This window comes from Ranitomeya variabilis, chromosome 5, assembly GCF_051348905.1.
Source record: "Ranitomeya variabilis isolate aRanVar5 chromosome 5, aRanVar5.hap1, whole genome shotgun sequence".
NCBI classification, from domain to species: Eukaryota; Metazoa; Chordata; class Amphibia; order Anura; family Dendrobatidae; genus Ranitomeya; species Ranitomeya variabilis.
The window spans coordinates 680938835-680955540 of record NC_135236.1 but is presented as its reverse complement, the minus strand read 5'-3'; the positions used below and the strand labels follow the sequence as shown (position 1 = coordinate 680955540).

Genomic DNA, 16706 nt, shown 5'->3' with positions numbered 1-16706 from the left:
CCCAGGACTCAACGGCCATGCCGTCAAACACAGGGCCTCTGAGTTCTGGTGGTAAACGGGGCCTTGAGATAGCAGATCTGCGCGATTCGGTAATCGCCAGGGAATGTCGGCAACTAGTTGAACTAGTTCCGTGTACCACACCCGGCGCTGCCAATCTGGCGCAATCAGGATTACTGGTACCCTCTCCACTCTGATTTTCTTGATGACTCTCGGCAGGAGAGGAAGCGGGGGAAATATGTACGCGAAAATGATGCCACGTGAGTACAAGAGCGTCTGCCCCGATGGCTGCCGGATCGTGGGACCAAGCCATGAAGTCGGAAACCTTGGAATTCAGCCGTGAGGCCATCAGATCCACGTCCGGGATTCCCCAACGACAGCAGATCTGGTGGAAGATCTCCGGATGGAGAGACCACTCCCCGGAGTCGAGGCATTGCCGACTGAGGAAGTCTGCGTTCCAATTGTCCACTCCCGGGATGTGAACCGCAGAGATCATTGAGTGGTTTTCCTCGGCCCATCGGAGGATGTGGCCTACCTCTGTCATGGCCGCCCTGCTGCGGGTTCCCCCTTGGCGGTTGATGTATGCCACTGCAGTGGCGTTGTCAGACTGAATCCCGATTGGGCGACCTGCTAGAAAGGGATGGAACTGGAGAAGTGCCAGCCTGATCGCCCGGATTTCCAAGATGTTGATTGGAAGGCGTGATTCCTGGGGGGACCAGCGGCCCTGAGCAGTGTGATGAAGGAACACCGCTCCCCAGCCTAGAAGACTGGCGTCTGTCGTCACAACCAGCCAGTGTACTGGAAGAAAAGACTTCCCTTGATTCAGGGAGGATTTCAATGTCCACACCTGAGAGACTGTCTGACTCGCTGGGGAAGGAGGAACAGACGGTCTACGGAGAACGGGTTCCTGTCCCAAACAGCCAGGAGGGCATGCTGTAGAGGACGGAGGTGTAGTTGGGCAAATGGAACCGCCTCCAGAGCTCCTACCATCCTGCCGAGGACTCTCATACTGAAGCGCAGAGAGTGAGAGCGAGGCTGAGAGAGCTTCTGAGCTTCTCGCTGTAAGACAGATCTTTTCCGGGGGAAGAAGAACCAATCCCCAGGACGACTCGAGTATCATTCCTAGAAAGGAAATTCGCTGAGCCGGTACTGGGGAAGATTTTTTGAAGTTTATCTTCCAACCCAGGCGGGAAAGGGTATCTATTGTGATGGCCACGGCTTCCTTGCAGGAGCGGAAAGAGGGGCCTTTGATGAGGATATCGTCTAAATACGGGACCGCCACCACTCCTCGGGTGTGGAGTATGGCCACGGCAGCCGCCATGACCTTGGTGAATACCCTGGGAGTGGTGGCAAGGGCAGAGCAACGAATTGGAAGTGATCTTCCTGAACTGCAAAACGAAGAAACCTTTGGTGAGAAGGTAAAATAGGAATGTGGAGGTATGCGTCCTGGATGTCTATAGACGCCAGGAACTCGCCTTTTTCCATGGAGGCGATGACAGAACGAAGCGATTCCATCCGGAACCGTCGCACCCTGACGAACCTGTTCAGCAGTTTTAGGTCTAGTATGGGCCGTACTGTACCATCCTTCTTTGGAACAATAAAGAGGTTTGAATAAAAACCTTGAAACCTTTCGCTTTGAGGGACCGGAATAGTAACTCCGTCTTTTCTCAGAGAGCTTATAGCTTTGAAGAACTCTGATGCTTTTGCCCTGGGAGGAGAAGACAGGAAAAAACGGTTTGGAGGACGAGATAAGAGATCTATCTTGTATCCGGAGGACACTAGATCGCAGACCCACTGGTCGTGAACGACCGAGAGCCACGCGGCACTGAAGGAAAGCAGGCGGTCGCCTACTTTGAGGGTGTCCCCCGGATACCGCAGGGAGTCATTGTGAGGAAGGTCTGCCCGTTCTGGCGCCTCTGGATCCCGGCTGCCTTGACCTGCCTCTCCATGAAGGGGAAGGCTTAAAAGAGGCCTGTGAACCTCTGTCTCCACGCTGTGCCCGGCCGGAACCGGGAGATGTGAAAGTAGAGGACCCGTTTGAGTTGTAACGAAAAAAATCGGGACCGAGCCTGTGGTTGCAGGTTCCGAAAGGGCAGAGAGGGTCTCTGTTGTGGAAGAAATTTGCTCTTCCCTCCAGTGGCGTCAGAAATTAACTGGTCGAGCTTTTCGCCAAAAAGGCGACCGCTCTGATATGGGAGAGAAGTCAATTACTTTTTGGAAGTAGAATCCGTACGCCAGTCCCTGAGCCATAAGGACCTCCGGATGGTGATGGCATTTGCTGCTGCTTGAGAAGCGCAGTCAGCGGCATCCAGGGACGCGGTCACTACAAAATCTCCTGCTCTGGCTGAGTAGCGAGGTCTGCTATCGCGGGGTGAAGATTGGTATCCAGTACTGCTGAAGACAAGACCTCAGCCCAGTGGGTCATAGCCTTAGCCACCCACGTAGCGGCAAAAGATGGAAAGAGTGCGGCCGCTGAGGCTTCAAAGGCTGAACGCGCCATATTGTCGATCTGACGAACGGTTGGATTTTTAATAGAGGCGCCCTCCGAAGAGGATAAAATAGATTTAGTAGCCAGGCGTGATACCGGAGGATCTACCGGGGAGATTGAGACCAATCTTTTCTTAGATCCTGGGCAAAGGGATATTTGGACTCCATGGGCTTCCGCCCTGTGAATCGTTTATCTGGACAGATCCGGTGAGATTCAACAATTTGCTTAAACTCGGGATGAGTGGCGAACACTCTGTGAGCTCGTTTGGTCCTCTTAAAGGACACGGCATGATCCGTTTTAGATAAGGGTTCCTCCTCAAGTCTCAAAGCCTTATTCACTGACTCAATTAGAGAGTCGAGAGTCTCCTGACCGTGATGAAATTCCTGATCTAGGGACGTGTCAGAATCGTCCTCTGAAACAGGTTTTCTACTAGCCCCAATGGAAGGGGAGCGAGAAATGGAGCTCTCAGAACCCAAAAACTGGTGATGGTCTGGGGATATGGCATGAGTCCTGTTCCTGGAAGAGCGAGAGCTCCTTGGCAAGGTACGACCCCCGGAGTAAGAGGGGTTCTGACCATCGGAAGAGTCTCCGTATTAGTGCCCTGGTTAGAGGAAGGGTCTCGGAACGAGTCTAACGCTTTTGCCAGGGATGCCATAGACCGGGAAAGGGAGGTAGCCCACTCAAGGGGACTAGGCTCACTGGGTTCAGTATCAGCAACAGGTGGTTCCTGAGCAGTCACCGGTTCACAAGCTGTGCACAATGCAGTATTGTGACCCCGGGGGAATGATACCTTACAAGAGGTACATGCAGCGAAAAATACAGTGTGGGTTTTCCCAGACTTTTTGTGAGGCTTTGGTTGAGACCTAGTAAAGCCTGGAGGAAAGCGCTTACTAGCAGGGGAAGGGTGAAGCTATGTTTCTGGAGCTTACCCATGGTCCTGTGTCTTGAGTCCCCAGGGGAGGTCCGCAGTGTGATGCCATGGGAGTTATGCACAGGAATCGCTAATCCTGAAGGCTGTGATTGAAAAGGCCGGAGCAGCGCTGCAGCATCAGCCCTGTGGGTGTACCAAGATGGCTGCCAAGATTCAGGAAGTGAGAGTGTATCTCAGGGAACGAGAAGCGCCAGAATGTGGGCGGCGGTAACTGCCGGTGGGCGTGGCCAAAACTCCGGCCTGTATGAAAGGGAAAAGCCGGGGGCTAAATTTTAAACCTGCGGTTGCGGCCTGCAGCACCGCGACCGCTATTAGCGCCTTTCTTGGGCCACACTCGCTGAAGGAATTGCCGCACTGCAGACCACCCACGGACCCGGGCTTTAAGGTGCTGACCTCCCGTACCCCGGGGACCAGGACCCCCCCAAGCGCCTCGGCCACCGCAGTGTACTCACGGTAGATGCGGTGGGCCGGTGCTCAATCCACCGTCACCATAGTCAGGGAGGGGGTGGAGAGCTTCTGCCGCCATGCGTCATCCACTATATCAGTGGTGGTGCAGAGGGGGGCTGCACGGACGCCATACATAATATGTCCGGCTGTGTACCTGGCTCCAGGAGAGAGGTAGATGGAGGGCTGCTCAATGTGGTCGCCTGCTATGGGGGGGGGAAATCGGAGCGCGAAGGAACAGTCGCCCGCAAGATGAGCTCAGGGCTGGCATCCAACGGTGCAGGAAAGGATACGGGAGGAACGCTCCACGTATTTGCCTGTTGACAGATCAGGGGAGATCGGAGCCTAGAAAGGATCCGTCGCCCCCATTCGCTCCGTTAAAGGAAAAAAAAAATTAAAAAAAAAATTAAAAATTAAAATAAAAACGGTGGGGTCTGAAACAACCCAAGTGCCTCCTACAGACACTAAACAAGAACTGGTTCACTGAGAGCCAGCAGGAGGGTGTATACTGCAGGGGAGGAGCTGAGAGCCAGCAGGAGGGTGTATACTGCAGGGGAGGAGCTGAGAGCCAGCAGGAGGGTGTATACTGCAGGGGAGGAGCTGAGAGCCAGCAGGAGGGTGTATACTGCAGGGGAGGATCTGAGAGCCAGCAGGAGGGTGTATACTGCAGGGGAGGAGCTGAGAGCCAGCAGGAGGGTGTATACTGCAGGGGAGGAGCTGAGAGCCAGCAGGAGGGTGTATACTGCAGGGGAGGATCTGAGAGCCAGCAGGAGGGTGTATACTGCAGGGGAGGATCTGAGAGCCAGCAGGAGGGTGTATACTGCAGGGGAGGAGCTGAGAGCCAGCAGGAGGGTGTTTACTGCAGGGGAGGATCTGAGAGCCAGCAGGAGGGTGTATACTGCAGGGGAGGAGCTGAGAGCCAGCAGGAGGGTGTATACTGCAGGGGAGGAGCCGGGAGCCAGCAGGAGGGTGTATACTGCAGGGGAGGAGCCGGGAGCCAGCAGGAGGGTGTATACTGCAGGGGAGGAGCCGAGAGCCAGCAGGAGGGTGTATACTGCAGGGGAGGAGCTGAGAGCCAGCAGGAGGGTGTATACTGCAGGGGAGGAGCTGAGAGCCAGCAGGAGGGTGTATTCTGCAGGGGAGGAGCTGAGAGCCAGCAGGAGGGTGTATACTGCAGGGGAGGAGCTGAGAGCCAGCAGGAGGGTGTATACTGCAGGGGAGGAGCTGAGAGCCAGCAGGAGGGTGTATACTGCAGGGGAGGAGCTGAGAGCCAGCAGGAGGGTGTATACTGCAGGGGAGGAGCTGAGAGCCAGCAGGAGGGTGTATACTGCAGGGGAGGAGCTGAGAGCCAGCAGGAGGGTGTATACTGCAGGGGAGGAGCTGAGAGCCAGCAGGAGGGTGTATACTGCAGGGGAGGAGCTGAGAGCCAGCAGGAGGGTGTATTCTGCAGGGGAGGAGCTGAGAGCCAGCAGGAGGGTGTATTCTGCAGGGGAGGAGCTGAGAGCCAGCAGGAGGGTGTATTCTGCAGGGGAGGAGCTGAGAGCCAGCAGGAGGGTGTATTCTGCAGGGGAGGAGCTGAGAGCCAGCAGGAGGGTGTATTCTGCAGGGGAGGAGCTGAGAGCCAGCAGGAGGGTGTATTCTGCAGGGGAGGAGCTGAGAGCCAGCAGGAGGGTGTATACTGCAGGGGAGGAGCTGAGAGCCAGCAGGAGGGTGTATACTGCAGGGGAAGAGCGGAAGAGCTGAGAGCCATCAGGAGGTTGTATACTGCAGGGGAGGAGCTGAGAGCCAGCAGGAGGGTGTATACTGCAGGGGAGGAGCTGAGAGCCAGCAGGAGGGTGTATACTGCAGGGGAGGAGCTATTTTTTCTGTGTTTACTTAGTGTCCTCCTAGTGGCAGCAGCATAACACCCATGGTCCTGTGTCCCCCAATGAGGCGTAGGAGAAAAGCAGATTAAGTAAAGGAAAAGGAGTGGCCATCATTACTTTAAGAAATGAAGGTCAGTCCGAAAAATTGGGAAAACTTTCAAAGTGTCCCCAAGTGCAGTGGCAAAAACCATCAAGCGCTACAAAGAAACTGGCTCACATGAGGACCGCCCCAGGAAAGGAAGACCAAGAGTCACCTCTGCTTCTGAGGATAAGTTTATCCGAGTCACCAGCCTCAGAAATCACAGGTTAACAGCAGCTCAGATTAGAGACCAGGTCAATGCCACACAGAGTTCTAGCAGCAGACACATCTCTACAACAACTGTTAAGAGGAGACTTTGTGCAGCAGGCCTTCATGGTAAAATAGCTGCTAGGAAACCACTGCTAAGGACAGGCAACAAGCAGAAGAGACTTGTTTGGGCTAAAGAACACAAAGAATGGACATTAGACCAGTGGAAATCTGTGCTTTGGTCTGATGAGTCCAAATTTGAGATCTTTGGTTCCAACCACCGTGTGTTTGTGCGATGCAGAAAAGGTGAACGGATGGACTCTACATGCCTGGTTCCCACCGTGAAGCATGGAGGAGGAGGTGTGATGGTGTGGGGGGGCTTTGCTGGTGACACTGTGGGGGATTTATTCAAAACTGAAGGCATACTGAACCAGCATGGCTACCACAGCATCTTACAGCGGCATGCTATTCCATCCGGTTTGCGTTTAGTTGGACCATCAATTATATTTCAACAGGACAATGACCCCAAACACACCTCCAGGGAGAGTGATGGGGTGCTACGCCAGATGACCTGGCCTCCACAGTCACCAGACCTGAACCCAATCGAGATGGTTTGGGGTGAGCTGGACCGCAGAGCGAAGGCAAAAGGGCCAGCAAGGGCTAAGCATCTCTGGGAACTCCTTCAAGATTGTTGGAAGACCATTCCCGGTGACTACCTCTTGAAGCTCATGAAGAGAATGCCAAGAGTGTGCAAAGCAGTCATCAAAGCAAAAGGTGGCTACTTTGAAGAACCTAGAATATAAGACATAATTTCAGCTGTTTCACACTTTTTTGTTAAGTATATAATTCCACATGTGATAATTCATAGTTTTGATGCCTTCAGTGTGAATGTACAATTTTCATAGTCATGAAAATACAGAAAAATCTTTAAATGAGAAGGTGTGTCCAAACTTTTGGTCTGTACTGTATATTTTATTTAGAAAGGTAATGTGCTCACCTCCTGCCGGAAAGATCTGAACCCGGAGTGGTTGGACAGCCTCTTGCTGGTGAAACGCGTCTGATCGTTCTGAATTTTGGTTTCCTGAGGATAAACATAAAACAAGAAGCATGGCAGCTCATCCCCGGTGAGAATAAAGGATCGGACATGCTGAAACCCGACATGCCCGATCCGTCAGTAACATCTGCCATAGGAGCAGATCGCCGGCTCTGGATGACATTTATCTCCTGGGTACGGACCCCCGTCTGCGCCCCACACACACCTTCTGCGAGATCATATTGCAGATCTCTGGTAGGAATTCGTCGCTCAGGATTTTATAAAGATGGCGGTCCTTGTGAGACGTCTTGTCCCGGAAGCTCTCCGTCACCTCTCGCCATTCCTGCTCTGTTTGGCACAGGAGACACCAAGATCCCTCCCCAGGAGAACTAGCTGAGAAAATAAAGGCTTCCGGTCGTGACTCCAGCACCACATTCACTGTCCTAATAAAGGAGCACTGGCCCTTTAAGAGTTAAAGGGGAGCTCCACCAAAAAAATTAGTGTAAAATCTCCAGTACCCCGTCACGCCTGCCCAGCTCAGAGTCCGATACATCACAGTAATGTCAGGACAAGGGAAAGACATGAAGCAAACCCTCAGCTGTGACAAGCATCAGACCTGTGACACGTGCAGAAAATCGGAAGCCTCACAACGTAATGGCGGCATTATATCTCGTACCGTTCTTGTTCTTCAGTTCCTCGATCATTGAAGGAGTCAGCTCCAATATCTCACTGTAGAAAAAACAATAAAAATAATAAAACACAAGGGATTAAAAAAGGAGTCTGCGGTGATTAATGCGGCTGCATCGGTGATGGGGATATCCCGCACCTGACGACCGGCTCCTCCGGTAACTTCTTCTTGGGAGGCCGTCCTCTCTTCCTTACGGGCTTTACCAGCGCGGCGGCTGCGGCACTGAGATCACAAGGAAAAGAGGAAAAAGGAGGAGAGCACATGAAAAAGAAATCAGAGATCCGATGCACCAGAGCTGCATTCTCAATTCTGCTGCTTAAAACGGTCACCAGCAGAATAGTGGGTGCAGCTCTGGAGTATAATACAGGATCAGTAATGTATGTACACAGTGACTGCACCAGCAGAATAGTCAGTGCAGCTCTGGGTTATAATACAGGATGTAACTCAGGATCAGTAATGTAATGTATGTACACAGTGACTGCACCAGCAGAATAGTGAGTGCAGCTCTGGGGTATAATACAGGATCAGTAATGTATGTACACAGTGACTGCAACAGCAGAATAGTGAGTGCTGCTCTGGGGTATAATACAGGAGGTAACTCAGGATCAGTAATGTAATGTATGTACACAGTGACTGCACCAGCAGAATAGTGAGTGCAGCTCTGGGGTATAATACAGGATGTAACTCAGGATCAGTAATGTAATGTACGTACACAGTGACTGCACCAGCAGAATAGTGAGTGCAGCTCTGGGGTATAATACAGGATCAGTAATGTATGTACACAGTGACTGCAACAGCAGAATAGTGAGTGCTGCTCTGGGGTATAATACAGGAGGTAACTCAGGATCAGTAATGTAATGTATGTACACAGTGACTGCACCAGCAGAATAGTGAGTGCAGCTCTGGAGTATAATACAGGATCAGTAACGTATGTACACAGTGACTGCACCAGCAGAATAGTGAGTGCAGCTCTGGGGTATAATACAGGATGTAACTCAGGATCAGTAATGTAATGTATGTTCACAGTGACTGCACCAGCAGAATAGTGAGTGCAGCTCTGGGGTATAATACAGGATGTAACTCAGGATCAGTAATGTAATGTATTTACACAGTGACTGCACCAGCAGAATAGTGAGTGCAGCTCTGGAGTATAATACAGGATCAGTAATGTATGTACACAGTGACTGCACCAGCAGAATAGTGAGTGCAGCTCTGGGGTATAATACAGGATGTAACTCAGGATCAGTAATGTAATTTATGTACACAGTGACTGCACCAGCAGAATAGTGAGTGCAGCTCTGGGGTATAATACAGGATGTAACTCAGGATCAGTAATGTAATGTATGTACACAGTGACTGCACCAGCAGAATAGTGAGTGCAGCTCTGGAGTATAATACAGGATGTAACTCAGGATCAGTAATGTAATGTATGTACACAGTGACTGCACCAGCAGAATAGTGAGTGCAGCTCTGGAGTATAATACAGGATGTAACTCAGGATCAGTAATGTAATGTATGTACACAGTGACTGCACCAGCAGAATAGTGAGTGCAGCTCTGGAGTATAATACAGGATGTAACTCAGGATCAGTAATGTAATGTATGTACCCAGTGACTGCACCAGCAGAATAGTGAGTGCAGCTCTGGAGTATAATACAGGATGTAACTCAGGATCAGTAATGTAATGTATGTACACAGTGACTGCACCAGCAGAATAGTGAGTGCAGCTCTGGAGCATAATACAGGATGTAACTCAGGATCAGTAATGTATATACACAGTTACTGCACCAGCAGAATAGTGAGTGCAGCTCTGGAGTATAGTACAGGATGTAACTCAGGATCAGTAATGTAATGTATGTACAAAGTGACTGCACCAGCAGAATAGTGAGCACAGCTCTGGAGTATAGTACAGGATATGTAAGGCCACATTATAGTTATACAGGGGGTCTCGGCAGTGGATATAACCCGTACTCTTCCAGTGCCCGCTGTCTCTTCTCCCAGGACGGTTCTTCCTTGTAGAGTCTGGTCCCATAGAAATACCAGTACAAGTTGCCCCCGGAGTCCTCTCCCAGCGGCTCCACGCGCAGACTGTCCCCGTCCAGACCCTGACGATACAATACATTAATAATTCGGCTTTTCTGCACTTTACCCCAGCAGTTTTACAGCCGGACAGGAGGAGGGGGACGAACCTTAAGAAGTTCGAAGACGTCGTCGGCGTCCAGCCGGTAGTCGCACAGCCGGTGCAGGATCTCCAGGCGGCTGCGCAGCGGTAGCTGGTGGTATGTCGCCCCCTTCAGCGGGTTGGGTTTCCCTTCTTCCAGTTCCCAGCGGTAACTAATGATGTCCTCCAGGTAGATGTGGAAGGTCTGAGGCCTGAGAACGACAGAGACCATGGGGCGTTATATGGACGGAGCAGAACCATCTGCCTGAGAGGGAACCTCCGCCTTAAAGGGGTCCTGCACTTACGTGATGTCGTGCCGCTGATAGCAGCCCTGCAGCAGACAGGCCAGGAGCTCGCCCAGGAACTCCACATCGTCGCGGTACAAGGCATCCTCCAACTCCTGGTGCAAAAGCAAGAAAAGGAACGTTAGCAGACCGAGGGGAAAAATATCAGCTTGTGACATTCTATTGTCCTCAGTTATCAGCCACAAATGCCACCTTACTTTCTGGCCTGTTGCTCTGCAGCAGAGAGAGACGCAGATTGGAAATTTCACCAAAAATAATGTCCCATAAAAGCCTGGAGATGAGCTCAGGACCGGGCAGCATCTAAGGGGTTAAAGTCCCAGCTGTCACAGATTTTGCTTACTTCTGCTGTCCTGACTTTAGACAGACAGGGTGGCAGCAGGGGAGGGGCGGCCGGGGGTGGGGGACGTTTGAGGACCCCCCTACCCATTATGCAGGCACATGCAGAAGCCCCTCACACAGCAGAATTAAACAAACAGGGAATGAAAGGAAAGAGTTGATAAAAGAAAAGGCCTTTAAGAGCGGCCCAGGGCCCTGCGGAGCGCCGGAGCCGTACAGAGTCTTCCCGGGGTGAGGAAGACAATGGGCGAGAGACAGAAGAAGAAGGGGGGATCTCGCCCCAGCACCAACGTCAGGCACGGAAACAACAGGTCATTAGTGACATCGCTCAAGACTGGCAGCCCCCTAAATCAGCACGATCTGCGGCATCCAGGCACAAGGGTCTGCCCATCTGTCACCAAATCCTGGCGGGCGGGGGGGTGCTACCATGGCGGCTAAAGCCGCCCGCGATACAACATCTGAGACTGCACGGTCAGTCAGAGGTGGAGAAAGCATTAATCCGTGCAGTTTTATAAAACCGCATCCATAAAAGTATCAACAGCGACTTCGAAGAGGATTTCATGAGGCAGCAATGATGCACGGCTCCATACATTGTCGAGTCCTACTCCACAACTGTCCTAAGCCAGAAAACGCACAAAACACTCAACTATGGAAAGATAAACAAGAATCCATCATTACTGTAAGACATGAAGATGGGGAAAATTACTAGAACCTTGAAGGTATCGAGTGCAATCATGAAAACGGCTCTCAATACGAAAGGAATACCAAAAACGACCTCTGCTGCAGAGGATAAGTTCATCAGACAAGAAAATCGATAGCACCTCAGACAACATTGTAAATGATGGACTGACATCAAGGAGCAGAAACAGTCATTGGGTATGTGCACACATTGCAAATTTGGCTGTGGATCCGCAGAGGATTTGATGCTGCGGATTCGCAGCAGTTCTCCATGCGTTGTACAGTACCATGTAAACATATGGAAAACCAAATCCGCAGTGCACATGCTGCAGAAAATACCGCTCGGAAATGCTACGGTTTATTTTCCGCAGCATTTCAATTCTTTGTGCGGATTCTGCAGCATTTTACACATGTTCCATAATTGGAATCCGCAGGTGTAAAAACGCATGTGAAAACCGCGGTAAATCCGCAGGTAATATGCTGGGAGTTTTACCTGCGGATTTTTCAGAATCTGCGCCTGAAAAATCTGCACACGAATCCACAACGTGTGCACATACCCTTTATGGTCAAAGTGCTGCAGAGAGGCCACTGCTGAGGACAAATAAAACGATAAGAGACTTGTTTGGGCAAAACAACACAAGGACCGGACTTCAGATCAGTTGAGTCTGTGCTGGGGTCTGAAGAGACAAAATTTTAGGGTTTTTGTTTCAACAGACACAAAAAGAGAGAAGTGAATGGTTTCTACATTTGTCATACCCACCATAAAGCCTGGAAGGGCAGGCGAGATGTTTGCTGGTTAAACCAGTCACAGGTCTCTCATCCGACCATATTAGACGTCTTGTTTTGCACTGATGAGGGGCAAACATCAGTCCTGATTTATCTTCTGCTTGAAAAGCTCAGCGGGCTCGCCTGAATATAAAAGGCGTGGTGTGTACAAGGCCCTTACCCAGCGTGGTCACCACAGCGTTCTACAGCAGCCGCCACCGGCCCATCTGATCTCCACTTAGTGGGACCATCACTTGTGTGGATGATTATGGCAAACCCCTTTAGGCAGTGTGACCGAGAAGGAGATCGAGCTTCCAGTTATGTTCCTTCCTTCCTGGTTTTGCTACCTTCAGTCTGAATCTACACATGCACAATGCAGTAAGAACAGGCGAGTTCGGACTTCTCACCGGTACTGTGGCAGTACAACACCCAGATACCCCCCACCCCACCCCCGAAGAGCGCAAGTCCTGTGTGACCGAGAAGGAGATCGAGCTTCCAGTTATGTTCCTTCCTTCCTGGTTTTGCCACCTTCAGTCTGAATATGCACAATGCAGTAAGAACAGACAAGTCCGGACTTCTCACCGGTACTGTGGCAGTACAAAACCCAGATACCCCTCACCCCACCCCCGAAGAGCGCAAGTCCTGTGTGACCGAGAAGGAGATCGAGCTTCCAGTTATGTTCCTTCCTTTCTGGCTTTGCCACCTTCAGTCTGAATCTGCACATGCACAATGCAGTAAGAACAGACAAGTCCGGACTTCTCACCGGTACTGTGGCTGTACAAAACCCAGATACCCCTCACCCCACCCCCGAAGAGCGCAAGTCCTGTGTGACCGAGAAGGAGATCGAGCTTCCAGTTATGTTCCTTCCTTTCTGGCTTTGCCACCTTCAGTCTGAATCCGCACATGCACAATGCAGTAAGAACAGGCGAGTTCGGACTTCTCACCGGTACTGTGGCAGTACAACACCCAGATACCCCCCACCCCCGAAGAGCGCAAGTCCTGTGTGACCGAGAAGGAGATCGAGCTTCCAGTTATGTTCCTTCCTTTCTGGCTTTGCCACCTTCAGTCTGAATCTGCACATGCACAATGCTGTAAGAACAGGCGAGTTCGGACTTCTCACCGCTACTGTGGCAGTACAACACCCAGATACCCCCCACCCCACCCCCGAAGAGCGCAAGTCCTGTGTGACCGAGAAGGAGATCGAGCTTCCAGTTATGTTCCTTCCTTCCTGGTTTTGCTACCTTCAGTCTGAATCTGCACATGCACAATGCAGTAAGAACAGGCGAGTTCGGACTTCTCACCGCTACTGTGGCAGTACAACACCCAGATACCCCCACACCACCCCCGAAGAGCGCAAGTCCTGTGTGACCGAGAAGGAGATCGAGCTTCCAGTTATGGTCCTCCCTTCCTGGTTTTGCCACCTTCAGTCTGAATCTGCACAAAGCAGTAAGAACAGGCGAGTTCGGACTTCTCACGGCTACTGTGGCAGTACAACACCCAACCACCCCCAACCCCACCCACGAAGAGTGCAAGTCCTGTGTGACCGAAAAGAAATCGAGCTTCCAGTTATGTTCCTTCCTTCCTGGTTTTGCTACCTTCAGTCTGAATCTACACATGCACAATGCAGTAAGAACAGGCGAGTTCCGACTTCTCACCGGTACTGTGGCAGTACAACACCCAGATACCCCCCACCCCACCCCCGAAGAGCACAAGTCCTGTGTGACCGAGAAGGAGATCGAGCTTCCAGTTATGGTCCTCTCTTCCTGGTTTTGCCACCTTCAGTCTGAATCTGCACAAAGCAGTAAGAACAGGCGAGTTCGGACTTCTCACGGCTACTGTGGCAGTACAACACCCAACCACCCCCAACCCCACCCACGAAGAGTGCAAGTCCTGTGTGACCGAAAAGAAATCGAGCTTCCAGTTATGTTCCTTCCTTCCTGGTTTTGCCACCTTCAGTCTGAATCTGCACAAAGCAGTAAGAACAGGCGAGTTCGGACTTCTCACGGCTACTGTGGCAGTACAACACCCAGATACCCCTCACCCCACCCACGAAGAGCGCAAGTCCTGTGTGACCGAGAAGGAGATCGAGCTTCCAGTTATGTTCCTTCCTTCCTGATTTTGCCACCTTCAGTCTGAATCTGCACATGCACAATGCAGTAAGAACAGACAAGTCCGGACTTCTCACCGGTACTGTGGCAGTACAACACCCAACCACCCCCAACCCCACCCACGAAGAGCGCAAGTCCTGTGTGACCGAGAAGGAGATCGAGCTTCCAGTTATGTTCCTTCCTTTCTGGTTTTGCCACCTTCAGTCTGAATCTGCACAAAGCAGTAAGAACAGGCGAGTTCGGACTTCTCACCGCTACTGTGGCAGTACAACACCCAGATACCCCCACCCCACCCCCGAAGAGCGCAAGGCCTGTGTTGAGATAAGAAATGGTGGGCTTTTTACGTGCCCTTCCTCACACAGGTCATCAGAACAGAGTGCAGTCAGGTTCAGACGCCCGCATTTTCATACCGTCCGAGCCGGGCGAGTCTCCTTGCCCTTTCCTCCAGCTCAGACAGATCGTGATTGCAGCAGCCACTGATTAGCTGCAGCGGTCACCTGATACCTTCGCTGATAGAATAAACCAATAAGCCAAGGAGACCATCAGGGAACCCCAGTGGCAGTATGGAGGCACTGCGGGCACCGGTACACAGGGGGATGTTAGGAAATTAATTGATTTTGCAAATATGGCTGAAAAAAAAATGCAAAATGTGAGTTAAGTGCTAAGTGCGTGGGTCAGATGACAATGGCGGCAGCTCTGGAGACTTGTGCTGGTGTTTGACCACTGTTTCTGTCCTCCATAGGAAGGGGGTGGGGGGAGGTTTAGCCCGTGGACCCTCCTGTATGGGAATCTACATCACATCCCCCCTCCCTGGTCTCAGGCGAATGCTGAACTTTTAACCTGGCCGAAACCAGGTTCCCACAATCCTTTGCCTTTGGGGGCAACACAACTTCAGGATTCAGATATTTTGGGGCTCTTAAAGGGACATACACAGCACAATATCAATAGGAAATTTTTAAAACTTTTTTTTGCTCTTTTAAAAAGTTTTGCAGTCGGTGGAGCAATTTTTTTGCTTGGTCCGTTCTGACTGTGGAAGCAAAGCGATCACTAGGATGGAGGAAATAGCGCTAGCGCCCAATCGCCCCATAGATGGCTCCCGGTCAGCCGCTATCTGGACTCCGGAACACTCCGTATACCCCATGATCCTGCAGTTTTGGTCACAGGAGGAATTAACAGGTTAAACCAGACACTGGCTCCAACCTATTTGACATATCAAAAGCAGCAAATGGCCTGGGGGGGCTGGGGTGTTTACAACCCTGCACACCCACCCCCTGCCGGGCATCCTCCCCCATAACAAAGCCTGGGACAGGGAGATCTGATGCCCTGCAGCTGAGCAGCCACTAAACTGCTTATACTAGAATCACATGGAGCTGGTAAGTATGTGAACCCCTAGGACAGGCCCAATCTGTGGTCCACCAGGCACATATGAGCCCATAGTATCAATTCCAGATGAATGACCCATCGGTGGGGTCTGACAGAGCAGATCAGGATGGGGCATATGGATTTCAGCATGCCCAATCTTTTAGCGACGCTCATCTAATCTCCCGCACCAAAGATTCTGATTGGCCGAGGCCGGTGTATTACATCCAACCACGTAAAGTTTTATCAGTTATCTTGATAAACGTGCTTATCCGGGCATGCTGGGAGTTATGGTGTGGAAGAGACCCCGGTAATAACACCGGCTGATTGTGAGGAGTTAGCGCAGGGGTGACAGCGCCGTTGTTTTCTCGCTCGCCTCCTCCAGGACCCGTGTGACAGGACTGCTGATGAGAGAATTCAGAGGGTCTGGGGCCGCTTCACAGGTCCCATCTCGCCCCTATAATCAGTACTGCAGCTGCCGCACTGCACCTGGGATCTCCCAGTTGGCCGCCTGGTAACGAGCACAGAGAAGGGAGATTACACGGGCGGGCGGCAGGGAGGGCGGCATGCCAGATGATGGAATACGCCAGCAATACCCCAGGTGGGCACAGACTAGCACAACACGTGCCATCCGTCACGGCTCATAACTGCGCCACAGCATAGGGTGGTGCTATACAAAGAATAATGACTCCTGCAGCAACAGAACAGCTCCCCTAGTGGCCAGTGAAAAAACAATAGCAAACTGTCCCTTTAAGAATAATTTAAAGGAGCCCCAACAATAAGCTGATCTTTATAAATAAGTGCTCAATGCCTCCACAGTGCCACCGCAGGTGAAAGATGGTATTACACTGCTCACATTGGTAAATGAGGGTCCTAACTAGACAATTACCCCCAATAACACCTTCCAAACAAGCGATTAATATGGCATTTTCTCATTTTTGCCACCCATTAGTAAAAATAAGAACACCTCAGCTGATAGCTCGACCTCCCTATATACCTGCATCCTCGCCCCGGCCAAGAGGTCACGTACTCCTGATGGGGAGAGTGGAATAAGAGGCTGCAGGAATCCTCAGGCTTATGTGCCTAGATAAGGAAGGATTGGGCATGTTGGCAGTCGAGAGGCCCGGTCTTTCTTCCATACACATTGTATTGGGGGGGGGGGGAGCTCGGCTAGTTCAATGTCACAGTCAGTGGGGGGGGGGGCTGAGGGTGGTCTATAGTAAAATCGTGCAAACAGCCCCTCATATCCGGAAGCCACCCTGA

The 16706-nt window shown here is 51.5% G+C and overlaps 1 protein-coding gene across 1 annotated transcript in view; it reads right to left on the bottom strand.

Moving 5' to 3' along the window:
• The window catches only part of CECR2 (CECR2 histone acetyl-lysine reader), a 45017-nt gene that overhangs the window by 19664 nt on the left and 8647 nt on the right, over positions 1-16706 (bottom strand). The window contains exons 2-8 of the mRNA XM_077267084.1: positions 10198-10292; positions 9921-10104; positions 9703-9836; positions 7871-7954; positions 7721-7773; positions 7271-7437; positions 7009-7092 (exon numbers count right to left, since the gene is read on the bottom strand). Of these exons, the coding sequence (XP_077123199.1) occupies positions 7009-7092; positions 7271-7437; positions 7721-7773; positions 7871-7954; positions 9703-9836; positions 9921-10104; positions 10198-10292 (801 nt within the window). The remainder of the gene's footprint in view (positions 1-7008; positions 7093-7270; positions 7438-7720; positions 7774-7870; positions 7955-9702; positions 9837-9920; positions 10105-10197; positions 10293-16706) is intronic.